Source organism: Sphaerodactylus townsendi, linkage group LG07 (genome assembly GCF_021028975.2).
Source record: "Sphaerodactylus townsendi isolate TG3544 linkage group LG07, MPM_Stown_v2.3, whole genome shotgun sequence".
Taxonomy (NCBI): Eukaryota; Metazoa; Chordata; class Lepidosauria; order Squamata; family Sphaerodactylidae; genus Sphaerodactylus; species Sphaerodactylus townsendi.
The window spans coordinates 78,058,874-78,085,140 of record NC_059431.1 but is presented as its reverse complement, the minus strand read 5'-3'; the positions used below and the strand labels follow the sequence as shown (position 1 = coordinate 78,085,140).

The following is a 26,267-nucleotide window of genomic DNA, read 5'->3' as shown; positions in this document are numbered from 1 at the left end:
GCTCCAATGGAGCTTTTCTAGGTGGAAGGAGGGGTGGTCCCCCAGTGATTGCTGCACCACCCAAAGCACTATTGGAGATGGTGCACCACTGCTTCCCCCATGCCGTCTCCAGATACTGTGGAGTCCCCCACACCATTTGGACTGGGCTGTAAGCCAACTTTTCATCAAGATGTTACTCCTAAGATCTTTGGCTGCCCTGTAGGTCTCACTTATAAGGGAACAGAGCAAAGTACTGCTCTGGGCATAACCATGCACCACCAATAAGCTGAATTCTGAGGGAGTGGGAAGACTATCTAGACATTTATAAAAGAGGGTGATGACCATTATAATTTTACTCTTCCATCATTATCCTGTGGTTTTGAATTTTTTTGTATTCTTGTCGCACTTCTTGGGTCACACATTGGGATGAGAAAAGTGGAATATAAATGTTTAAATAATAAACAAATTCCATGGCTCAATTTAAAAAAATGATGCTGAATGTGGTTTCCAAAAAACCCTTACCCATATGGATTCCATTTGAGTACTCAGCCATTGCCTATACAGCAATGGGGCATATTCTTGTAAAAGTAATGCACCCTGCACTACAGACTTCATTTAAACATGCCATGTGGATCCCTATTTCTTTGTTTAGTTTTATTTATTTATTTTTTTTATTATTTTATTTATATGCTACCCTTTCCCATGGTGAGATCAGGGTGGCTTGGAGTGGACCACATGGCTGCCTTGCAGATGTCTGATAGATCAACATTAGATCAACATTGACGATAATGCAATTGACAATGTCTGCAACCTGGTGAACTTTTGCAGACAAGTAAGCTAATTGAATAGCTCTAGAAGCCCATCTAGACAGGGATTGTGTGGAAACAACCTTCCCTTTGTTATGGCTTCAAAAACACACAAAGAGATTGTTGTCAACTCTAAACAGAGCTGTTTGTTGAATGCAGAGCAATAAAATTATTTAAACATCCAATGCATGGAGTGTTCTTTCTGCCTCCACAGTGGGGTGAGGAAAAAACACAGGCAAAATGATGTCTAGGGACAGGTGGAATTGCAATACAACTTTTGGAAGGTATTCCAAACTGGAACGTAGGACTACCCTATCATTATGAAATTTAGTAAAGCGGGGTCTACCCTCAATGCCCTCAGATCCCCCACCCTCCAGGGTGATGTTATAGCCACTAGGAAAGCAGCCTTTTAGGACAGCAAACACAAATCACACTTAAACACAGGCTGAAAAGGTTTCCCTGTTAGTTTAGGTAACATCAGAGATAAGCTCCACAAGGACTTGTTGCAGAGGGCAGACAATGGGAAACATATTGTTAAGTCCTTTCAAAAATCTCTTTGCAAAAGAATGGGAAAACATAGTCAATACCAATGAAGAAATAGTCACTAAATGCAGTTTAATAGATGAGTTGTCAAGGCCACTCTCTTTCAGAGTCAACAATTATTCAAACACAGATGATATGTCACAAGTTCCCGGATTTGACACCTGCACATTCAGCCCAGGTGTACTTGGTTAGAATAGAAAGTGTAAGCGACACTCGGGTAGACAAAGCTGTCTCCAACTCAGCCACCAAGAGCCAGTCATTGAGGTAAGGATATATTTGGTAATCCTGCAGTTTAAGGTAAGCCACTACTACCGATAGGCACTTGGTGAAAACCTGAGGAGCAGTCACTAACCCAAAGTGCAGAACTGAGCACTTGTAGGAAACTTCACCACAGTGAAACCTAAGGTACTTCCTGTGAGAGTCATGGACCAAAATGTTAAGTCTTTTCAAAAATCTCTTTGCAAAAGAATGGGAAAACATGTCTAAGACAGCTAACCACATACTGCTGTTAAGGAGGGCTGAACTGCCACGGGAACATGCGGGGTCACATGTCCCTGGGCAGTGGCCATTTTGTCACATGGGGTGGAAAATCAACCTCCCACCCCTCCTCCTTCCCACCGCCCAAGAGCTTCAAAGCGGTAACGTGAGGCTGGGAGGGACACCAAAGCCAGGCAAGCCTTCCCCTCCCTCCCCCACCAGGCAGCCTGCTCCTCTCAGACAGGGTGGGGACTGGAGTCCCGCTGACCAGGCACAAAGCACGAAGCTGCTGGGGACACAGGCTCTGGAAGCCCTATGTTATCCCTGGAGCGAAGCACTCTCTAGGGGGTGTATTTACAGAAGCGGCCCTGCAGATATGTTTTTAATACACCCAGTATCATGTTTTTTACTGGCCCACCTCCTTTCAAAAAATATCCATGTTTTTTATACCTTAATTATGTTGATAAGCAACCATCAACTAACTTGACTCACTTTTCCTTCCTAGGACCTCTTACTGATAACAGCTTAAATGTATTCCTGCATTGCAGGGGGTTGGACTTGATAGCCCTTGAGGTCTCTTCCAACTCTATGATTCTATGACTGAGTCTGAAGCCAGGTGCCAAGACTCAATTTTACTCTTAGAGAACAGCTACTGATTTTTTGAAATTCAATTAATTAATCTGTTGTCATTTATTATTTGCTAGCACTTCACATTTATGTAGGCCAGCTCCCATAAAAGCACTGGGGTTAATGGTGTCTTCATGTATTTTCATTTTCACTCTACCTAAACATTATACTCAGAAAGTGCACTTCCCCTGTTGCTCAAAGCAAAATGTCATTATGGAAACTTACCAGCAGCTCAAAGAAGAACCAAGCATACTTGAAGACTGATTCTCTCACCATGCCAGTGCTCACCACCATCTGAAGTGCCAACTCTTCATGGAAATGCTATATAGAAACACTGCATATGAAAATACAAGCTGGCTTTCAACACCAGAGCTACAATCCTAACACAGAGAGGGGTAAATTTAAAATGACATCTCTTTAAGTCAGCCCAAGCATGCACATGTTGATATGCATGTGCATACAGATATACTAACACCCAATTAAGTTGAATAAAGAGGATAAGTAGAGACAAAAACCACAGCTGCCTTTAAGGACAGCATGCAGACTAACAGGGGATGGGTTGGTCACGGTCACACAAGGTTAATGGCAGCCGAAACACATATAAGACCAGTTCTAGCAAAACAAGTTAATAGCATCTGCTAAACAAGAAATGCAAAACAATATATAACTTTGTTTCTTCAAGGCTGCATTAATTAATTAATTACAATGTCATTGTTAATAGATGTACACTGTTTAAACTGGCATTGACCAAGGCCTAATGCAGACCGGAGGCGTAGCTCTAAGGGAGAAGGGGGGCAACACACACCCGGTGCACGCCCTTGTGGGGGTGTGGCGAAGGCATTCCAGGGCGTGGCAGGGGCGTTCCAGGGCAGGGTGGAGGACGCACGACTGCACTGGGCGCTTTCCCCCCTTGCTATGCCTCTGATGCAGACCATGCCTGAACTGGTTTTTGTCCAAAAAAGTCTGTCTCTGGAAATCAGGCAGAATGGCTTAGTTACTGATTCTACGATTAAAACCATGCACAAAAGGAGACTGACACATATAGCAAAACAGGAGCTCTTTAGCAGTAGTTAAAGGTTGAATTAGGTGAGCACCATATTTGAAAATAACTTTTAAGTATGGTTTAATTGAATGCATAATTCTGAGCTGGCCTCATTTACCTTTCCATAAAATGCCAACATTATAAAAACAGTCAGTTTTGCTCATCTACGGCCTGGGTGGGCTGTTTTTTGGCTTCCCTAAAACACCAAGCGTTTTATCCTGCTGTTCCTAAGCCTCAGTAACATATAGAAGTTCTACACTATTAATAAGTACTTCCTTAGAGCCTGCTCAGGATCCTCAGCCATTTAATATCTGCCTTTTCACACCTTTTCTACTACACTGGAGAAAATGACCACTAGCAGACAAAATATTAATTTAAGTCATTTAGTTATATAGAACAGCTTACTCAGAATCAAAAATCAGAAATCAAAAAATTACTTTTTAAAACTTTAGATACCTCCATTCTGATTCCAATGGGCCTTCAGAGCAACTTATTCCAGGAAGATGACCAACCCAGATATTCAGTGACTGAAACCCTGAGCTTCCACTGAAAGTTCATTTGCTTCTCATTAGTATGTCTTCTTTCCTGAAATCAAGCTTCCTCCCCTCCCATTCACACCACAGGAAAGTTTGGCATTCAAAATGGCCTGCTCACAGTGTTTACGCTAATTTGCTGAGTTTTTTGTGAATGAGCAGTGTTGCATTGTATGGCAGTCTACCTTTTTAGTGGATGGCCGCGGGCTTGTGCAGCTGCTTGATATATTACTGCTGGGTTCACTATAATATGACATCCGGCTGTAGCATCGATCAGCAACCTGGAAGCAGGAGTCAGAAACCACATGTAAAAATGTGTATATTAACAGAATGGAAGATGAAAGACAGAGCAAGACAGTCACATTACATTTCACAAGTTGAACCCAGGACTGCCATCATGTGTTTGAATTTAGTACAGCATTTCCCAGTTTTAATCCTCTCTCTCTCTCCTCTCTTTCTCTCTGAATTGCAACGCAGATCTAAACATACAGCAACTGTTTGGAAAGGAACACGCTCTTCTCTCTTGGGACATTATGTGGTCAGCGTTTATCCCCTTGGGATACAAAACAAAGCCATAAACGTTTTTAGAAGGGCATTATAAGTCAGATACAAATGTCAACTTTGGAAGATGTAACATAGAGGTAATTGACGATTTCTTTCCTGTTTGGCTGTTTGCCCTTCTGTTTCTGAAACCAGGTGAAAATGGTTTTTTTTAATTAATATAGGACATTATGTTTATAAGAGAGCATTCTTTTTTATAATATAGTCAGTAATCTTCTACACAATTTATTCCCAACAATGCTACACAATTTCTACTTTGTTCACAATGCAACAGGTTTTGAGATATCCTGCGCAGGTGCAAATGCTTCTGGGAAATGGAACTTTGTGTATCACAAAATGAAACGTGACCCTAAATATTGTAGTGTTTCCTCTTGCCTTTGAGGACATGATGTTTCTGACTTCCTCATCAGTAGCAGACTGGATCCCAGCAATATCTGGATTACTACAGCTAGTTGCCCGGCTTTGCAAGAGTCTGGAGCCCACTGAGACAGCTGAGGTACGTCCATATGTATAATAACGAGATTCAGGAAGATTAGCACTACTTGCACCACCTGCCAAGAGGAAAATGTTATTTTCACAACTAAGCATCACATATCATCAAAACAAAATTGTACAACCTTCTGAGAGGAGACCACACAGTTTAAGGTTTAGAATTAGCTTGCACTCATAACAGTTTCAGCTACTATATTTTTTCCTGGACTATGCCACCTAAGGGAAAGAGTGTTTCATGTCTAGACAATTCCACTGTGTATTGGAAAGAGGGGGAGCATCACTGGGCAGCTATGAATATCCTGGAGCCATTCCTGTACATCAGTAGTCATCACTGCTATCAGTAGCCCCAATTTGGTGGCACTGAAGGATTGGGCTCTTAGCACATGGAAAAAGCATAGGCAGGTGGCTGGTTACACAGAACCTTTCTCTCTGATTTGCTAGTTGTGTATTGCTAAGGAATCTTTTCCACAGGAGAGCATTCAAACAAATAACAAGTCAGCTGCTGTGGTTTGGTTCCCTCCCACTCTCTTGCTTGGCTCTTGGGGGTGCCCAGTAGAGAAAAAGTTGATCACCACCTTGTAAGAGTGGCTAGGTGAGGCACCTTCCACTCGGGCCAATAAATACAGATGCAGGACACTAAATAACTCATTTTTAGTGGGGGCTTCACACAGATCCTGCCCCCAAAGCAAGCCTGCCCCATGTTATTTCCCCCAACCCATGTTTTTTGAAAATCTCTAAACAAGTGATCCTTTTCAAAAATCCAGGGTTGCAGCTGCTCACAAGCAGATGGCCAGGCAGAAGGCTTCCCTTTTCCTTTTTAAAAATTTTGCGGTTTGCATCTGTATAGCTACGCAGGTGCAGCTGGTCATATTGTGGGGCATCGGCATGACTGTGGGGGTTCATTTGTGCATGCCTGCGTAGCTATGCATGTTTGGGAAGTAATTTTTTTTAAATAGATGCGTCTCCGTGTGAAGGCACAACAGCTTCCAGGGGCTCCAATCCCTGCCTGCACAGATGCATGTGAATGTAAAAACAGGAAAATATGTTCCTTTATCATGACTGCAACCCATTATACATTTGCCATAAGGAAGGGGCCTGAGTGTAACCATAGCCCATTGGAGCCAATACATTATACAATTAGTCCTTTGCAAGAAGGTGAAACAATCCCTGTTCTCTCTGATGCCATCTTAAATAATACTGGTAGCATTTTGCTTTTTGTGGGCACCTCTCAAGGCATACTCTCTTCTCTACTGATCTTGTTCTTCTTCAGCAAATGAATGAGGAAGACTGGGACCTTTACTTTCTACCCACAGCGAGAAGTTCGTCAGTGCAGTGCAGGAAGCTAAGTGACAATACCTAGTTTGACAATATCTCGTTGAACTTCTGGAAGGCGGAAGACATAGTAAACATATGATGCTAAGAGGCAGTTTCTCCCATGAGGGTCCTTGCTCAGATCTTGGCTGTTGTGGAGGCTATTCACTATTGCAACCACTGATTCAAAAGCAAATTGGGAGAAGTTGGCTGGAAGTCAAAAGAAAAGCATTCATTTCATTATTAACTGGATGCACAAAACATTTGTGAAATGTCTCAAGTTCATTTTATCACAGGTGTTGCCTTTAAAAAACCCAGCTTTCAATCATCTGATGAAGTCAGTGTAGCCCACAAAAGCTTATGCAACAATACAATTGTTGGGGGGGGGGGGGGGCACAGGACTATTCTTTGGTTTTGCAGCAAGACCAAACACAACTACCAACATGACACAGTGGAAATATGCTATTGGAAAACAAGTGGGAATAGAGAATGCTTTTCAGTTTGCCCCAACAGAATGCTTCCCATTTTTACTAGAGTAGGCAAGAGGAAGAGATGGTTCAAAAGAAGCAAAATGGCTCTGGCAGAGGGCAAAATCAAGACTTGTCATGAGCAAGCCCTTATAAACCACAGCATGGTAGATGCAATAAACTGGACAGTGAAAAGTTTTTAGATCTGTTTTCTGTGGGAAAGGAAGGCACTTTCTTTCTTGCATAATCTGAGAACAAATTATAATGTAACGCCCCCCCCCCCCCCCGGCCCCCAAATAAACTACCATTAGGCCATTGTATCTCTGATTATTCTGGCATCTACAGAAGAATTAATTGCAACCTTGTCAGTACCTGTCTGGCCTGCAATAACCATGGGCTGCACAGCCAGCTGGAAGAGCTTATCCAGCACCAAGTGTAAAAACAACACCAGTGGCTCAAGGCGAGAGGAATTCAAGCAAATAATGCTGAGTTTCAACTCATGTTCCAGCGTAGCTTCTGTGATCTTTTCATTCATCACTCTAATAGGGAAGGCAACTTGGCTTTCTAGAGCATGGCAAAGGGTGAAGAATTTCTCCAGATGATTGTCCTGTAAATATAAGACAGTTTGATGTCTGAGATGCGGAATATTTGTTACACATAGCATCATGTACATTGATGGTACTGCATAAGAAGATAAATTTCACACTTTCAGCTCAGCTACTAAACTGTTTTTGTTCTTGAATATAAATTGAATTTCTGTCCAAACAGTAGTTTTGAAATCATCAATGTTCACATCAACCCTATAGGTTTCTCCAGTCTATGTCCAAAACTGCCACACACTAGACTGAGAGAGGTGGGTGACCCTTCAAACCATGTGGGTCCCTTTGTTGGTGCTACTTTGATTGCCATATTCAGGTGAGTATAATATTTATTTCCTCAGGAGCTAAAATTCAATATATTTGATGGTAAAACAGAACCCCAAACTTCATTTTCTATAAAAGATTATAACAGTCATATAAATTCCAAGAGACAGAGGTCCATTATGCAGAAGGCATTTGCTGTGCGACGGGGGCAAACATCCACCACAGCAAGATTTCTTGTACAGACATATTTCTTCAAGCCCTGCTTCCACTTTTCATTCTCTCTGCAGCAAGCAAGACCACTTCTAGACAATTTTAATTTTGCTTCACCACCAGAACAGGCAGATTTACCAGTGAGCACAGCTATGCCCTGGACATCCTTCCTCCACCCACAATCAGTCTTCCCACTCCCTCCCACTACCACCCATACCTTCCCCCTTGCCCCCCTTCCATTTTGCCAGTTCTTTCAAGTGAAAAAAGAAGCTCACTCACCCTCTGCATTGATATATAGATATCTTGACATAATAACAGAGAGTGCTTGAAAATAACAAGCCTCTCTGTCCTCCAGTGGCAACAGCAACAGCAGGGAGTGGAGGGGGGGAATATTGGCTGAAAGGCATGGTCCCTTTCTTTAGCAGTGTGTGGTTAAGGGAACTGCTTTGATCTTTCATGGGGGGTTATTCTTGGAACAGTAATATTGATAAAAGTGCAGTTTGAAGACTAAGCCAGCAATCTGGGCTACCAAGTATAATGAAATCTGTACCTTTAGGAATAAGTGCCTTTAAGATATGTACTTTCAAGAATAAGTGCCTTTAAAGATCTATACCTTTAAAGATCTATAAACTGATTGGAAGAGTTAAGAGAACCAGGCCCGGAGAGTTCCCTGCAGAAAAACTGTGGCCTGGGAGGGAATGCCTCCTTGCATGTAAACAGAAAAATGCAAGAAGACCCCACTGCAAGCCCACTGCACAGAGAAGAGTCCCAAGGTAAGCGTTCCATGCATAATGGGCCCGAGAAGAGTAGAAGAATTTAAAGGCACAGAAAATATAAAGTCTGGTCTGATATAAATTACATATTCCTAGACTGGGGCATCATTATACATACTTTCAAGTAATTTGATGACATTACATCATATGCATATTTTAGTTTGTTTCTAAAGCTCTCCTTTAGAAACAAACAAATTGCTTCTCCTTTAGAAGCAATCCTAAGCAGGCCTAGTCAGAAGTAAGTTCCATTTTATTTATTTTGAGGAAAGTAATCTGACAACTGCAGTAGAGTCCTGAACAATTACAGCTTTCTAAACTCACTGATTTCTTTGTGCTTTGATTTTTATTAAAGATTTAATTGGTTTTATGCTCTAAACAATTATCAGGACAATCCTAAATCAAGTCACACTCTTCTAAGCCTTCCAAATTTAAGACTTCAGCAGACTTAAAAGGTGAAATTCTACCTACAATTGCACTGTAAACCTTTGTAGTGTGTAATACTATTAAGACTCCTTGCGCATTTAAATAGGAAACTGATGGTAGCTCTAACAAAGTTTAAGGGTATTTAAATAGCCATCACAACCAAATGCTGAGTTTGAAGGGAGATTTCTCCCCAAGACTTCCATGGAAGTTTAGGACTGGGATGACAGGTTGCCATTTTAAATCGCTTACCTGTGTGTGAACAGATGAGACAGCTTGCACTTCAACAGTAAACACTCCTTTGTGTCCTTCGACCCACTTAACTTGAGCAGACTGTGGAGGAACTTTCTGTATTGAAGATAAAATAACTTGGTGATAATTTTTTTTTATAATGTTAAAAATAATATGTTCCATTTAGTACATATAAATACTATGTGATATCAATTTACATTTAACACACAATCTATACCAAAACATTTCTACCTTGTCCAGCTGGTGTAATCAAGGCTCATCTTTTTCCGTAGTGAACAAGAAACAAAAAAATGACTTGCGCCTTGAGAAGTATTTCAATACCGGAATACCAACTAAGAAAGAGCCTCTGAGAAGGCCAAAGCTGCTGCTGGCCAATAACCATAAACATTCATGTATAATAATTGCTCATGCAAATATATTCTTGGAGACTGTTGGGACGTATGCAATGTTTGTACATGCACAGACCTCAGATACATTGGGTGAGGGAGTTTCCAACTACAGATTAGTTTTTAAAAACGTATTTGAATTTTTTCCTGAAAATGTGCAGAATCCATGGTGCGTGCAGAACTGTCAACGAGGGTCCAGACTAGCCCTGTTGAGTCGAGCTCTTATATATGCTCTATTCATGTGCTCAAAACAACCTCTATTTCAATTTTGTAATCAAGATGGGAAGATGGCAATAAGCCTTTGCATCATTCTGGAAAACCAGATTACATACTCCCCCAAACACACCCGTACATATTCAAAATCCCATGTAGGCTCAGACTTCTCTAAGGTTTGTAGCTGAAAAGTGCAGCTGTTCCTATTGTGAACCTCCATGAATGGGGGGGGGGGGGAAGGGGGAGGATGGTGTTCTAAAGTGTACAAACACTATTTAATGTATATATTGTATGCAGATATGTGTGTACACCTTATCTATGTATATACCATTTCTATGACAGGAAAGCAAATAACAGAATACTGGGGGCTGTGGGACTCAGTCACATCTCTTTAGCTGGCCTAACAATTTCTTCAAGTTCGTTTCCCTGTTACCTCTGCTGAGTGCATTGAATAGTTTGCAGGCAGTTTATCCAAGGCAACAGGAAGACAGTAATGACCTGTTTGGAGACGGTCATTTAACAGAATTGGCAGCCACTGAAAAAGGAACAATAGAACGTTATATCATTACTTGCATACAATAGTGTGTATTGATCTGACTTAATTGCATTCCAAAGTAAACAGGTCATATATCAGTTGTGGTATTCCCTTCATAGCAATTACTGTAAAGACCTGCCTATGTAATGCGACTTGTAGCTACTCTGTAGACATATCCTCCTGGATCTCTGCCAGATCTCCTTGCCTGCTGTAAAAACCATATTCTCTTAACTATCGTATCATGGATATTTTGAGATCCCAGCCAACTATATATAGACTACTCTTCTTGGCAAATTACATAGTTTTATTTTAGCTCTAGTGGAACTAATCCGTAGCCTAGCTGACAGACAATTTATATATAAGACATGTGAAAGATGTGTTCCTTTAAAAGCTTGCATTTAGGGATAAGGTGTTATAATAATGTGCACTATAATCAACTGCATGCTTTAGGAAATAAAATTGCTGTATCCAGTGACTTTGCTGTTTTGATAGAGAATGCTGTGAAGAAAATGCTATTTATTGATTCCCGCATGAAACTGGGATGAATCAGAAGTGACTTACCGAATACCCCAGGAGAGTTTCTACACAAGCTTCTTGTTTGGGCTGACAACTAATATGATAGAATGTGAACAACAAGTGGTGTTTTTCTGTGAGTTTAGCTGGCAACTTAATCTTTACTTCTTCATAGAAGTCAGGAGACCTGTTTTGTTTAACAAACAAATATACTCATTTTAAAATATGAACTGGAAGTGCAAATTGACCTATGTAGCTCTTTTGAAACCTCATCGTTATGTACCACCTATAACTGCTAGAAGGCAATGATCTCTTCTAGAGAAAATATCAGCGTTTTGTGGATTAGGTTTAAGACAGAAAACCAAGAGGATCTTTTGTGGATTGGGTTTAAGACAGAAAACCAAGAGGACACTTTCCATCTCCTTTCTAGAGCACAAATTCCTCCTGTCAAACCTAACGATAGATTTGGATCACATCAGCACTGATATTAGCCATGGTTACAGCAAACCATGTTTCTGATCCTTAATGAAGTATAAATCCTGTCTAATCAATAAACATTGCTGCTAGCCCAGCAATTAACTGTAATGAGGTCCAGGAAAAGAATCCTCACACCACAAGGGTTGGGGCAGCAATTCTGCAATCTACATCCAATAAACTTGGGAACTATTTCACCTCTAACAAAGGTGATTCAGTCTGCTTATCCCACCCCCTTCTGTATTTGCACTAGTCTCCTCTTGGAATTTCACATTCTTATTTGGTCAGCAAAGTACATTAAATAGATACCACAGGTAAACGTTGCGGGTGTTAGGAAAAGTAGCTCCAGTATTTCATCACAACCATAATCAAAAACATTGTCGGTTACAGTTTTGCAATCTCATTATAAATCCTTTTCCAAATGTGGGCTATCTACCTTCGATTGTTTTTCACATCTTTCTCTGCTCCAAACTCATCCCACTAGAGAGTGTGATACTTTAAAAAATTAAATACTTTAAAAATAAAATGAGCAGAACAGATCCATTGTAGATGTCAGCCTTGAAGACTGCTACCTCTCTGGCTCCCTTGTAATTTGTGATCTATTGCTCATCATGGCAGCTAAATCCACACATCAGATATGTAGAATGGTATAGGAGATTTCAGTAGCACAATGAAAGTTATTGTAGCCCCAAGCCTTTATTGGCATATAAACAAAAGTTATAAGCTTACTTGTTATGGTATGTAACAGGTGTGTAAACCTCTGAAACAAATTCTGGGCCACTTGATTTTCCAAAGATTACCTACATGATAAAACATAATAAATTAAACAAAACAATATTTTAAAAGTGACAGTGCTTTAAAGTTTATTCAATGTTACTACAATATAAACACTGTGATCAGGCTCCCATATATAACTAAAATAAATACTCAAATTAAACCATTGGTCACAGAAAATAAAGGCGTACTAAAAATGTAAAGGACCATCTTCATTGTACAAGATGTTACTGTAGAAGCTTGCAAGCTTCCAGGTTATACAGAGATCTCCATGGGGCAAAAAGGAAAGCGGCCGGTTTGTATATAACTTGAGAATTTGCTACTATTCCACTCTGCCTGGTGAAGAATTCTGTGGTGATTCTAAAGTTATTATCACCAACACAGTTATTCACTTCAGCCAAGCTGGTTCAAATCTTGCTGTCACCCTCACTACACTATATTAAATAGCGTTCAAAAACAGTCTTGTGACAGCAAAGACAGCATGACAATTCATGCACTACCTTGTTACCTGGCTTCACTGTGGTCCAAGGAGGATCAGATACTATATTCTAGAATGCTAACTCAGGATCAACAACTCAGGTTTCAGACCATTTCAAATGTAAAAAAGAACTCCTTTTTATGTATTAAAAGCCGGTTCATTGCTGAATAGCTGAAGAGCTAGCATGAATTGTTTAGTTTCAATGTTGTTGTAGCTGATATTCAGTTTTTTAAGTTACAGTCTGAAATCAAAGATCGGTCTTTCAAAGTTGAAGTCAAAGTTCAACCTTCGCCATCTAATAGATTAGATTCAGCTTCTCTGAAGAATTTCATTATATTGTTTGTAATTTTGTATATCTAGATTGATTTTAACCTTTAAACTCATTTGGAATCCACCTACTTTTCTGTTTACTTTTCCATATCAAATTAACTATACCTGCTTTTTATTATATTGATTATTTTTCATGGTCCTCCTTCTTTCTCCCAAAAACAGGCTTGCTGGACATAGATGGAGACTTTGAGAGGAAGCAGCAACCCCAGATTCACCCAAGGCTGCTTTTGCAGCTGGGAAGAGAATGAAGATTTAAGGAGTTGCTGCCAGGGCGCATATCAGTCTGAACTAGCTTTCCTGCCCACCCTCTCCTTGGTTTTGGCATTTTGTGGTGGTGGGGCTCTTGATGTATGGTATGTTCATGTCACAGGTTTTCATAAGCAATTTGGGCATCAGACCAGATCAAATCTTGGCAGGAGGCTGAACCTGCTTGCCTGCCTCCCATGGTCTGTAGAAAAATCAGAAAAAAATAAGATCTTAGAATAATAAGCTAACATTCTTTGACTTTGGTTATAAGGGAGGAAGGAGTTTTTACCTCTCGTGATCCCCTGCCTTCACAGCAATACAGCAATTTTCTGAATAAATAAATGCCATTCCTGGTTGCACTCTGGAAATATCTCAAGTGGGGAACCTAATCTGCATACTTTTACATGAATTAATATATGCAAGCAGTCTTACAGGCATTGCACAAGTAGGGTCTTCTCCACACATAAATTGTATCTTAATGGTAATGTTGCGTGCTGAGGCCAGACGGTTTGCAAAATTCAATCGCTGGGGGTACACGTAGAGAAGATTTCTGAAAGAAAATGAAACGAAAGGCAAATAATTACATTTGTTCAAGTTGAACACCTTCTCCACTGAAGCTCTGTATGACAACTTGTTTCTAACAAACAAACTGGGTGAAGCAAAGCAAAGCACAGATTTTCACTGTTCTATCTGGCACGCAAAAATCTGGCATGACTGAAATACAGAGAAGTTAACATCTCAATGAAATTCCTACTATGGAATAAGATTTTCCAGCTGCATAAAAATAATTCAGTTGGCACTCAGAAGGCCCTCTGTGTTTTTGTGAAAAAAACTATGTACTGAAACAGAAACGACAGATAGTTGGAAGAGAAAAGGAAAAAGAGAGCAGCCAGAGGTCCTTATGACCCATTTCCAGTACAGAGTCCTATAGATTGGTCCACTTTAGATGTTTCAACTATTTCTGATAAGTAGATTCAAGTTTAGTAGCATCTTAGAGACCAACAAGAGTTTCAGGGTATAAGCTTTTGAGAGTCAAAGATCCTTTGTCAGTCACAAGTAGGGTGATGGAAGCTTTGACAGTTGGAAGCGTGTACCCTGAAAATCTTGTTGATCTCTAAGGTGCTACTGGACTTGAATCTACTGTTCTACTGCACACTAACCCAGCAATTATATGACTGGCTAAGGCTGCCCCTGCTGAAGCAAGCAGTGGTTTGATCTTGCCACAGTAACCCAGTATCCCTCCGCCAGAGGTTTCCCAGCCAATGCGACTAGCAGGGGAGTGTGGGGGTTCCCTCGGAAGATCTGGGGTGGTCAGGAGGGCAACGCCAGAGACATCACTTGAATTATGTATTTACTATTCATAGATGTGAGTCACACCAGATATTTGCTTCTGTTTACTTCTTGTCAAAAGACCATTTGAATATCAAGCACGAGTCATTTCATTTCTTCTTTTTTGTCCAAGAAAATAGGACTTCCCTAGCACAACTATTGCCTGTCCTCAATTTTCTGTTCATGTAAATCCAGCTCCCTGCCACCTCCCTCCCTGTTGTGCTTTGGGTGGGAACAGAGAAGCAGCAGCAAGGCATGGGCAACTGCACCATATGCAGGTTCTTGCCTGGGATTCCCATGCTGCCACTTATAGTCTTTCCTTATTCTTCCCTCTGATCTGTGTTGGGCATCTAAAGAGAGATGGCCAAGCACCAGTTCTCTTTCCTTAATTATCCACAGGCCAGGGGATCAGCTGTCTGCAGCACAGACGGTTCCGTGCTCAAATTGTGGCAGGACCCAAGGAATCTGTAGTTAATAAAGTTGCAGCCTGATTGTCCCCACTCCTATGTGTCTGTGTTTTCCTTCTCTTCCACCCCTACTTGGTTAGTTCTTGATCAGATCACAAAGTACATACCAGCAAGAGCTACCTTTGATGCCAAGACTAATCCTCTGGTAATCCTTCAACCCCCTGGACTCAGTAAAGCAACTATGAACCACATTTATTTGGTAAAAATGAACCTCAGAAAAAATCCAAGTTCTAATTAATTGTGTGTGGAGGGGGGGGGGGCACACAGTTTGCTGCCACAATCTCGCTTCCCACTCCCAACATGCATTCATTTTATTATCTTTAATGACTGAAAAAGGCTATTGTGAGATGATTATGACTTGATTAGTTTAACCTGTAGTTGCATGTTGCCTCTTGCAATTGGGTTCTTGCTAAATTGTGAAATTCAGGAGACTACACAGAAATACATTTACCTGATCTGTTCTCTTCCTTTCCCCTTCAAAGCACACCCCTTTCTGGGCAAGTTAATTCCAACTGGGTTAAAACCAACATATTTATCAGGCACAATGTTTAACTGCTTGGATTGAATTACAACAGGGCATGGATGTTAATCTATGGAATCTGGAAGACCTTTTATTCTTCTAACTTGCTTGCTTTCATTTTTTTTTCTGCGTTTGCTCAAGAGCCTTCAAATTGATTTGTACGAACTTTTCTTAAGGCAAATGGTAAGCAAGACAGGTTGCAACGCATATGGTTTCTGTTCTTGGGGTTCCATTAACCCAGGGGTCTGCAACCTGTGGCTCTCCAGATGTTCATGGACTACAAATCCCATCAGCCCCTGCCAGCATGGTCAATTGGCCATGCTGGCAGGGACTGCTGGGATTTGTAGTCCATGAACATCTGGAGAGCCGCAGGTTGCAGACCCCTGCACTAAACTATTTGCATCTCACAAATACAGCATACAAAAATAACTTGGATTCCAGGTTTTCCATATTCTGCCCAGGAAATGCATTTGCTCTCCCAAGACTTTCTGCAGATTGGGGCTGAGCTGAAGGGACATGTGGACAAGACCAAGCATCAGATCACTCACACCTTCCAAGAGCTGAACAATTTTAATCAAAAAGTACGTTTTGGTTTTAATATTTTTTATCCTATCTTTCGAAACCAGGGTGTATTATGACAACACTGCAACATACGTAGTAAGCGTATGGTTTGCATCCATTAATTTCAGCTAGGCTCTTTCCTTGAAGGCAGACGTGTGGTGCTGACAGCATCACTGTAAACATTCTGCATGTATGCTTTTTTGTTAATGCACAGATCTCAAGAGATTTAGTCTTGCTAATAGCTAAAGGGCCCCAATTAGTCAACTAGCAGATTAATTTAAAAAAATATTAACAATCAATTATTATTACTAGTCATTTTAAAAAAACTTGTGGGGACAGGTGCCCTCTTAGAAGAGGCATTCCTTCATATCTTCTTGAGTGTGGTCATAATTGAAAAATACAACTGAAGTTGTATTGTTTTATTCATGTGAAAGCTTGAGCAAATTAAATCCACCCAGTACAATCATGTGATTTATCAGCTAAAGTTTCTTCAAATGGGTGACAGCAAAATGCTGTCATATATTAACATTTCCCTTCATAATGGGAAATAGCTCATAATATAGTTAGTCAGTTTCCGAGCTGATTGCTTCTGCAGCTACTACCATCCTACCATAATTCTCACCACTTCTTTATTATATCATTACCGTACCTTAGATGTGGTGAATCAGCTGAAAGTGCTGCAGTAAACAAGCAGTTCAAAGGTGGGAGTTTTGTTTCCTATGCTTTGCATTATGCTAAGCAGGGTTTGATAGAACATGTTGGGGTTTCTTTTTAATTAAAGTAACAAATAGTATCAGATCTGTTTTTCTCTGGAAACACACACACAAACATAAGAGTCAAAGAAGTCCCTGGCTGTGTACCCAGAACTCCATTCTAAGTGTCAAATATCCATTCATAATAATAGTGTTGGGCAGCAGGGATGGGGCCTTGTCCTGACTTTTACCTGATGTCTTGTCTCCAGGTCTCTTGTGTCTCTTGAAGAGGTAGGGGATTTACAAGAATACACTGATCCTCCTTCTCTCTCCAGTCCTGTTGCATTCAGGGATGAAGATCTGGCACCTTTTCTGTGGCCAGCTCCCTGTTCCTCTTAAGTAGTCCTCCACTGGCAACACAATCTCCATCAAAGGGGAGGCACATCTATCCCAACATGAGGTTATTTCCTGGTTCCCTTGATCCTGCCTCTCTGAAGACTGGCTGGTTCAGCTCTTGGGTAAGGCCTCCCCCCAGGCTGTTTCTACCCTGCCAAACAGCTGACTGGCAGGGCAGGCATTGCAGGGCCTGGTGCCACTGCTTTGCAGCCCAACTGTGGCCAAAGCTACCCAGGTAAGTCTTGTCCCCTGTGGTTCCATGGCCAACCTGCCAGATGTGGGGTGGAGTCACTAGTTGCTGCCACTGAGGGGATCATGCCCGGGCCCTCAAAAGACAGCTAAACATACATTTTTGATCCAGTACAGTTGTGCAGAATTAGTCAAAGGCAGCTAACTGACATGTACAAGAATACTCTAAAAGATGGATCCAGACAATTCAATATGACTTAGAGGAGCACCAGGACATAAATGTATATGCATCTTGCTTTCATCTGTTGAAGGCTGCTTCTATGTACAGATTTTCCTTGCTGAATCACCATGATACTTCTTCACAATGACTAAAACTTGTCCAGTTCAGTTCAGTCAATTTTATTTAGTCATTTGACCAACTTGTAAACTTGACTAACTAAAATAATTAACTAAACAATGACACTTGTATTGTCCCGTTTTCTAAGATTTATTAAAAAATGGATACAGCCACCCCTCTAAATATCACGTTGACATTTAGTCAGACTAAAAAGGGTATTGACACATGAATGTAAACAAAGATGTGCATCCCACCAACAGCCAAGTGCTATAAATATAAAAGACCCCCAGTGAGATGCACATTGGATTTCTGCCCATGCTTCCTAATACAGAAAGAGTTAAAGCAGTGAAAATGTTTCACTTACCTATATGCAGTATGGGGGACATAGACTTCTCGAACTGAAAACTCCAGAATCTCTTTATGAGGACGGCTGCGGTTTTCAGGGAATGGTTTCACTTGTAATAGCTCTGTGTTCAGACAACAAGGGAGAGCTTCCAGAACAGGCGAGATCTCCAATTTAAGTAACCCTTTAATACAAAATACAATTAAAACTGAATATCACATCAAAAAGAAGGAAGTAAAAAAAAATCCCAAAGAGGCAGAAAAAGCTCTAGCCTACACACAACCTGAAGAAGGTGCACAAGTGATCCTTGCTATAGCACAGTGGTGGCGAACCTATGGCATGGGTGCCAAAGGTGGCACTCAGAGCCCTCTCTGTAGGCACGTGTGCACAGAGTTCATCATATGATAATAGTGTAATTATTTCAGGGAGATTATTAGCATTAAACCGAAGACCTAGTTTTGGGGAAGCAGTGTAGGTAACCCTGTTAAGCACTGTTAAACCCTACTGATTTTCATGGGAAGAACGAAAGCGTGATCCTTTACCTGGGAGTAAGCTCGGTTGCTGGCAATGGGGCTTGCTTCTGAGTAAACCCTCCTAGGGTCATGATTCACCCGTTCGAAGAGTTGAACGGTAGCTTCAAAGCAAAGTCACCGACTACCACCAAACTTACTCCCGAGTAACGTGCACCCTGGGGAGCCAACCGTTTTTTCTAAACTAAAACCTCAGTATTCGGGTTAAATTGCCATGTTGGCGCTTTGCGATAAATGAGTGGATTTTGGGCACTTAGTCTTGAAAAGCATGTGAGTGGGCCCTTTCTGCTTGGTTTAGTGGGAAAGAGTTAAACCAATAAAATGCTGGCAAGGGAAATGACAGCTGAAGTATTGTAATGAGGGGCGGTGCGAGGAGGCTGGAGTCCTGGGCACCTTTTAGTAGATTATGTGGAGGATGTGTTGCTGAGCCACCCCCCTCTCCTCACAACTGTGTCCCTGTCTCCTCACAACTGTGGAGTTAGGAAGCAAGGGGTGCAGTTGAATGCTGGGCCAGCCAGTGCCAACTAGTCCTGCCCCAAGCAGGTGGGCTGTTTGATGCTGGGTTTGGCTTGGGCCAGGGCCAGGTTCAAAATGCAGACTTCTAGCTTGACCCAAGTCATACTGAGCCCAGGATCAAACTAAGCAGTCAGGCTGACTGGCTCCAGTTTTATACTGTTGGCTCCGCCCACCAAGCTTTCAAGCCTGAAAGCTTGCAGTTTAAAGCTGGACCACATCAAGCCAAGCCCAGGATCAAACAGCCCCACCCTGCTCTAACCTTCATATGGAGTTTGGGGTAGGGTGGGGTGAGTCAGTGCTGGCCAGCTCAGTGTTCAACCATGTCCCTGTTCCCAAACTCCACCTGCAGTTCAGGTGGGGGAACAGTTGTGAGCAGGTGCCGCCAGCACATGATCCCCACATGGTGCCTGTGACAAGCCAAGTGGTGCCTGTGGCAAGCCAAACCATTGTGCTTGCCCCAGGTGCTATTTTAGGCAGTTACGCCCCTGGCCAGCTAGAATAAAGTGATAATGGGGGCTTCAGAGATTAGGGCAAAAACAGCAACTTTAGCCCAACAGCAGAAGAAAGAAATCCCTGAAAAAGCATCCCAAGAAAATGCTCCAGCATCACTCTGATGGAAAAGTTTTGCCTGCTGCAATGTCAATGTCCCCAGAAACCTGGTCTATTGGCCACACCTGGTATAGACTTCACTCTTCTCTGCAAGGAGGAAGATCTCTTGTAGTCAGCTAGAAACTTCAGTAAGTCTTCATCACTAAGTCTATCTCCTTCCTATGAAAGGAAAACATTTGATAAAGGATATTTGTTAACTTCCCCCGCTCTCAAGTACATTACAGACTACTGAAGTAATCTGCCAGGGTTACTCTGGTGACTTCTGTTTTGTAGGCATGAACATTCCTTGCTCATTCTTTTGTTGTATACAACATTCTCAAATGAAACCCAATTTATGCCACATGTTTGCGAGCAAAAACATTCACTAACAAAAACATTGCACAAATTTTACAAAAAGTAACTCATAGAAAGGTACACCAGTAAGGTAAATTATAATGCATTTATAAACTTATCGTATTTGAAAACTATTTCTAATATTATCAGCTAAAACAGCAATCGAACACACTTAATGCAGTGAGAAAACACCATTGAACTCAGTGGGAGTTACTTCTGAGTAGGATTGTACATAGGATTGTACATGGCATAATTTTAACTAACTTCAGATCTGAACAGGGAATGGTTGGAAGGCACACAACTCTATTGGTCTGATCTATGTCTGTCTGAGAGTCTTCCTGGGACCCCTGTCAATGCTGAGTTGGGTTTTGTGATGGAATAAAAGTAAGGAAACAAATGAAGGAATAAAAACTAAGAAGGCTACACCTGTATTAATGAGGCTGACTATATGTTATTAGGCAAAATGTCCATCTTTATTTTCCAAAAAAAATCTCTATTCTGTACTTTAAGTTACTGTTAAGTATTTCTCCTTAGTGCTATTTTGCATTCTGTAGAGAGGGCTTGTTAGAGATTATGAAGGAGAAAAAAGCAAAACCTAAGAATGCTCTAAGTGTCACTGCACCTTAATGTACCTGTTTAAAAAATGTGTTGATTGTCATAGTTGTAATTTTGAAGGTGGGTGTAGCAGGAGCATTTTCTGAACCAAGGCTTCTTTCAGAAAGTCTCCTTGTTTGCATCGTCATTGATCTTCGGTCGCCAGCAGAACCTCTGCCTTCAGGAGTGAAAATTGCAAATGCATCTTACTTTTGTATTTAAACAAAGTCTGTCAGCAGGCACAACACACATGGCTGCTATGTTGCACATTTTCAGAAAATTGATTACTACATCTCTTGATTTAACTTAATGTAAGATATTTATTTATTTGATTTATTTTTAGGCTGCCCTTCCCCAACAGGCTCAGAACAGCTTACAATGACGTGGTCACTATAAGATAAGACAACAAAATCCATAAAACATTCCAATAGTACCTTAACACATAAAATTCAAGAGGTATAAAATACTCAGTATCATCCTTGGCACTAATACATTTATCAAACATGTTGTGGGGAGGGAAAGGAGAAGAAGGAAGGGAAAAGGGAGGCCAGCAAGATGGAAACTGTTGCAGTCCTCAGCCATAGGCCAGGTGCAACAATTCCATCTTAGAGACCTTGCGAAATTGCAGTAAGTCACACAGGGCCCTAATACAGTGGTGGGATTCAAGTATTTTAACAACTGGTTGTTTACAAGGACCATTTTAACAACCGGCTCTGCCGAAGTGATGCGAACCTGCTGAATCCCACCACTGCCCTAATATCACTCAGCAGAGAATTCCATCAGGCTGAACCAGTGCTGAGAAGGCCCTGGCACTAGTTGAAGACAGCTGGACTGTTCTGGGGTCAGGGATTTCCAGTAAGTTGTTATTTGCCAAGTGCAAGGCTCTTTGGTGAACATATAGGAAGAGGTGGTCTCACAGGTATGAAAGACCCAGTATTTTTAGGGTTCTGAAAGTTTAAGCAGCTGTATTTTGCATCAGCTGAAGTTTCCAGAGCAGTCTCACAGGCAACCCTGTGTATAGCAAATGTTATTTACTGGATTTACAGCCAACATCAGGAGAAGTGTCAACCCCTCCATGTCTCATTCATTCTCACAAAAACCTTGCAAGATATGGAAGTATTTCACAGAAGGCAATCTGGGGCAGCCTGTGAGTTGACGACTTATCTGACACAAATGTGAAGTGCGAGCTTTTGAGGTCATCAGGACCTTTCATCAGACAGATGTTGGCACAATAAGGAATTAAGGAAGAAAAGGAAAGATTTTATGCCAGGTTGGATGATGTTAGATGCTGTCAGGCTCACAGATTAGTTCAACTGCTATAGGTGCTGGATTCCAGCATTTGCTTTCTGGCAACAAGAAGTAAACAATGGAGTAACCTCTCACTGCTACTGCTGCTGAAAAATAAAGGGCTGGTAAAAATAGAGGGCTGCCATATGTTTCTTGAGAGAGCTGGAGCTGCCATGGAGACACCCCTTGAGATCAAGAAGTAGAATTTATTGAGCCATACTGCACAGTACAATGATGATGGAGAGAAATCATCACAATACAGCCTACACATTACATTACAGAAAAGGCCATTTTCTTGATTACATGATATATCAAAACACTGTTGTGAAACTCAATTCTTAAGCTTACCATTTAAAACGTCTAACTCTGCTACATCTCTTTCAAGTGTAGAAATATTGAAGAAATTTGCTAAGTTTATTGGGACCCAAGCAAAAGGCATACGGTATTTTCCCAAACGTTGACAAAAGGACTCAGCTTGTATCTTCAGTTTCTCAACTTTGTCTTTATTCTAAAACATAAGGAAGAGGAGGTTAGTAAGAATATTTTAAGGCACGGATGCAATATTCAAAACAAAACTTCTCTTGAAAGTCAGTTTCCAGTGTTTCTTAGAAATGAATAATGGTTAATTTCTTTGTAAATGCACCAAATGAATATAATTATTGTACTAAGTAGTACTAGTACTGTTGTACTAAGTCTCCTTTGGCAGCTTCTGCTCCAAATCCATTTTCTTTTTCTGGATAGGTTTCATCAATCTGCAAAGAGGGCTGGCATAAGATTTATGTTCTGCTAAAGTTTTCCATCATCTACAGTGCCTAGTTTGAACTCCATGACCCAAATATTCACCCCAAGCTTAACTGGCTCCTTCCTGTGCCAAGTCAACAAAAATGGAAACATGAACTGATATCAAAGTACACTATTAAACAGAAGTAAGCAAGAAAAAAAGCCTATACTGGAGAGATGGAGGAGACTGTTGTCCTACAGCTGAACTTGTATCTACTATGTCACAAGGAAAGCCTAGAAAGCTAACTGAGTCGAAGGCTCAGTTCAGATGTAACACAGAGCCATGATTTAATTAACCTAATGATGGTAAATGTGCTCAGCGACACAGGCCACATGACCTTCCACCCCACCTATGTGACATCACCTGCAAGAGATGGCTGCAGAAACTCTACCCCCTGCTCCTACCCTTCTGGAAAGCCAATCCACCCCTGTCCCCATCCTGCTGGGAAGCCAACTCAAACCACTGGCATTGACCAGCTCACAGGCTTCTCCCTTCTGGCTGCCCAGCCCTGCTCAACAAACTTGGCCCCAGCAAGTCCAGTGCTTGTTCAGGCAAACCAGGATGTTAAGAGATCATAAGCAAGTCAAATAATGTTTTCACAAACTAAGCATAACCATGGTTGTGCAGTATGCCTGAACTGAGCCAACAATGTAATGCCACGATTCTACACACCCATGCAGACAGAGGCCTCTAGCCTGCTTAATACTACATCGGATAACACCTTTTAAGGGGCTGCTATTCCTACAGTAGATTCCTTTGGGAGGAAAATACACAATTAAACTCAGTTTGCAGCAATTTGAGAGATCTCTTTCAACAGTAACATACTAATGTGTTTGCAGACTCTTCTCTCTTTCTTACAGCTGGATCTTGTGCGTTTATGCAAAGAAAATCCCATGGAATTCAATGGGACCTCCATAGTGCTTTGTTTGGAAAAAATAACAGAATTTTGCACCAACTGAAAAACTAAATAAGACTTATTTTGGCATAAACCTGTTATTCAGTGCATGGTGTTATTGGTGTATGTGTTTTCACTGAAAAACTCTCATTGCATCATACCTACCTTTCCACCTTCACTTTCTTTTAGAACCATGTAGGGTTCTGCACAGTCTCCAATTTCTCCTTGTTGAAGGACTTTTTCAATCTACCAAAAATTCACAATCCAAATAACAAAATAATATATAAAATTTTGGTTGAACAATACTACAATAATCAATGTTATATTTAACAAACACAGTAAAAAAAACAGAAAATGCTGTGACTTATACTGTCTTGGTTATTTCTACAGAAGGTAGAATAAACAAATATTATAGGTTGACACCTTTAACCTAAAAGATTCACATCTTGTGCAAATATATAGCCTGATATTGATTTCATACAATGCTGGATGTAAGTGCAGCTTGATAAACATCTAAATTTGACTGGGGGAAAATTTATGCTACACATATCAGAGTTTCAAAACAAACTGAACAGCAGATGAAATAAATCTGAAGAAATACAGTGTACAGTTCTAATACTATAATTCTCAACACTATGATTCCAGCAATTTCCAGTAGCACACAGAGGGTTTGGTGGCCCTTAGAGATTTCCTACCTGTATGCTAAAGGGCCCCCATTATGAAGCTGTGAGAAACATGCTCAGTGTAGTCAAAAGCACAGACAGGAGCTCTGTGCACATGAGACTCTGAATCAAAGTTATTGGCCACAATCCATATGGGCACCTCTGACATCATTTAAAGTGCAGCAAGCTTCTTTTTAAATTCAGTGGAGTTTTCAAAATATGAACATGAGAATGATAGTGCCTTGCTAAGCTTTTCAATTTGATATTTTTCCAGCACCAGGCATTAAACATTTTTAAATGTACAAGAAAATCTCAGAACAACAAGAATTAACCTGGAGTATCAGCTATTTCAAATTATATGATTAGAAAAAATAGAAAAATATTCTGTTTATAGAAGTTTTCCCCAGTAAATTGGAGAATCTAGAAATATCCCACGGACAGGGTAATCCAAGGGGGAGGAATCCCCCTCTGGACGCTGAGCGGGCTTCTGCCTGCATAAATGCCCGCTCTGGGGCAGTTACACAGGCAGAGAAGCAAATCCATCAGTGCCTGGCTGCTGCAGTGCCCCATGATGCTTGCGGTGATGCCTGGCCTTGCACCAGAGCTTGATTACCACCCTAGATTATGCTGGTGGAGATATTTGCAGCATATCTCTATTCTCCTGCATGAGGAAATTGGAAGGGTTTTTTTTTTAAAAAAAATGTTGGGCTTCCTGCCCTGCAGAAAAGCCCTGTGGAGCAGGCGGAGCAGCACTCAAGCAACACCATCCCCATCTGTCTCAGTCCTGGACTGCACTGTTAGTATTTGGCATAAATTAGGAAAATAGTGGCTTTGCACTTTTAACTGTATTTACTCTAAGCAGACAATGTACAATTTCCTGAAACAGATATAGCATCATGTAAAATTTCAATCACTCTGAATTCCAGTCAAACTAATATGCAAGTGACAAAAAACCTCACACATCAATAAAGTAAACACTGTCAGCTGGGCTAATTGAAACACTGCTTTTAAAATGGATATGTTGTATAAAAATGCACAACTGGTTGGACCCAGCTCAACATTTCCACCTGTGCTAGAGCTCTTGCAGTAGTGTAAACACAAAAAAGACAGAAGTAGCTGCTTGCACTAAGTCAAACTTATTGTACCCCACTTTTTCATGCTTGCACAAAATCTTGTGCAACTAACTTCTGGGCACTACAATATACAGGGAGGAAAGCACTAAATAAATATTATGCAAGCAGAACTGTGCCAAGTCTGTTATGTTTCTGCACGTGCATTGCTGGATCCAAGCCACCACACACAATTCTATTACCAGCTATGCAAATTGAAGGAACCTCTTCCAATCACAGATTTTTATGTCCCACAGACATAAATGGAAGGCCTGTATCTGTGTACCAGTAGAAATATAAGTAATAGGGGGATTTACCCTATGTATTTATTTCCCCCAAATAAAGGAAAATATTCCTCTTTTTCTAAAGTGAGTCCACTCTTAATTCATATTCTGCCAGATTTTGGATCATTATCTACCCCTGCACTAGGTGCATTTAGAAGAACCAAGAGAATCATGTGAATATCCTTCCATTATGTTGATATACATCTTGTTGCTTACCCATCATAATCACCAATCCTGGTTAGAAAATATGACTAAGAAATTGTTAGGGTGACATACCTTCAGAACTAGGTAGATATCTGGAGAGGGATACGTTATGGAAAACACAGAAGACCTTGCCTGGCTAGAGGAGTCAATGCAAGGTGTATGTGTTCGCAAGAATCCTTTGAATTGCTCAGAGTTCAAGTCACAATGAAAATTTTCTGAGATCTTAGAGAAATTAAAAATAATATTTCATAATCGATGTATGAAATGGTATGCAACCTATATATAGTCACATCTGTGATTATACTTGCATCTATGTACACGTTC

At 40.9% G+C, this 26,267-nt stretch overlaps 1 protein-coding gene across 1 annotated transcript in view; it reads right to left on the bottom strand.

Annotated features, from left to right (window-relative positions):
- Positions 1 to 26,267, bottom strand: part of DOCK8 (dedicator of cytokinesis 8) — a 116,524-nt gene that overhangs the window by 56,535 nt on the left and 33,722 nt on the right. The window contains exons 9-24 of the mRNA XM_048503898.1: positions 26,016 to 26,165; positions 23,850 to 23,930; positions 22,357 to 22,516; positions 20,760 to 20,899; positions 19,860 to 19,953; positions 18,161 to 18,323; positions 13,738 to 13,855; positions 12,207 to 12,277; positions 11,052 to 11,190; positions 10,389 to 10,490; positions 9,357 to 9,452; positions 7,211 to 7,445; positions 6,417 to 6,581; positions 4,944 to 5,119; positions 4,193 to 4,288; positions 2,658 to 2,753 (exon numbers count right to left, since the gene is read on the bottom strand). Of these exons, the coding sequence (XP_048359855.1) occupies positions 2,658 to 2,753; positions 4,193 to 4,288; positions 4,944 to 5,119; positions 6,417 to 6,581; positions 7,211 to 7,445; positions 9,357 to 9,452; positions 10,389 to 10,490; positions 11,052 to 11,190; positions 12,207 to 12,277; positions 13,738 to 13,855; positions 18,161 to 18,323; positions 19,860 to 19,953; positions 20,760 to 20,899; positions 22,357 to 22,516; positions 23,850 to 23,930; positions 26,016 to 26,165 (2,082 nt within the window). The remainder of the gene's footprint in view (positions 1 to 2,657; positions 2,754 to 4,192; positions 4,289 to 4,943; positions 5,120 to 6,416; positions 6,582 to 7,210; positions 7,446 to 9,356; positions 9,453 to 10,388; positions 10,491 to 11,051; positions 11,191 to 12,206; positions 12,278 to 13,737; positions 13,856 to 18,160; positions 18,324 to 19,859; positions 19,954 to 20,759; positions 20,900 to 22,356; positions 22,517 to 23,849; positions 23,931 to 26,015; positions 26,166 to 26,267) is intronic.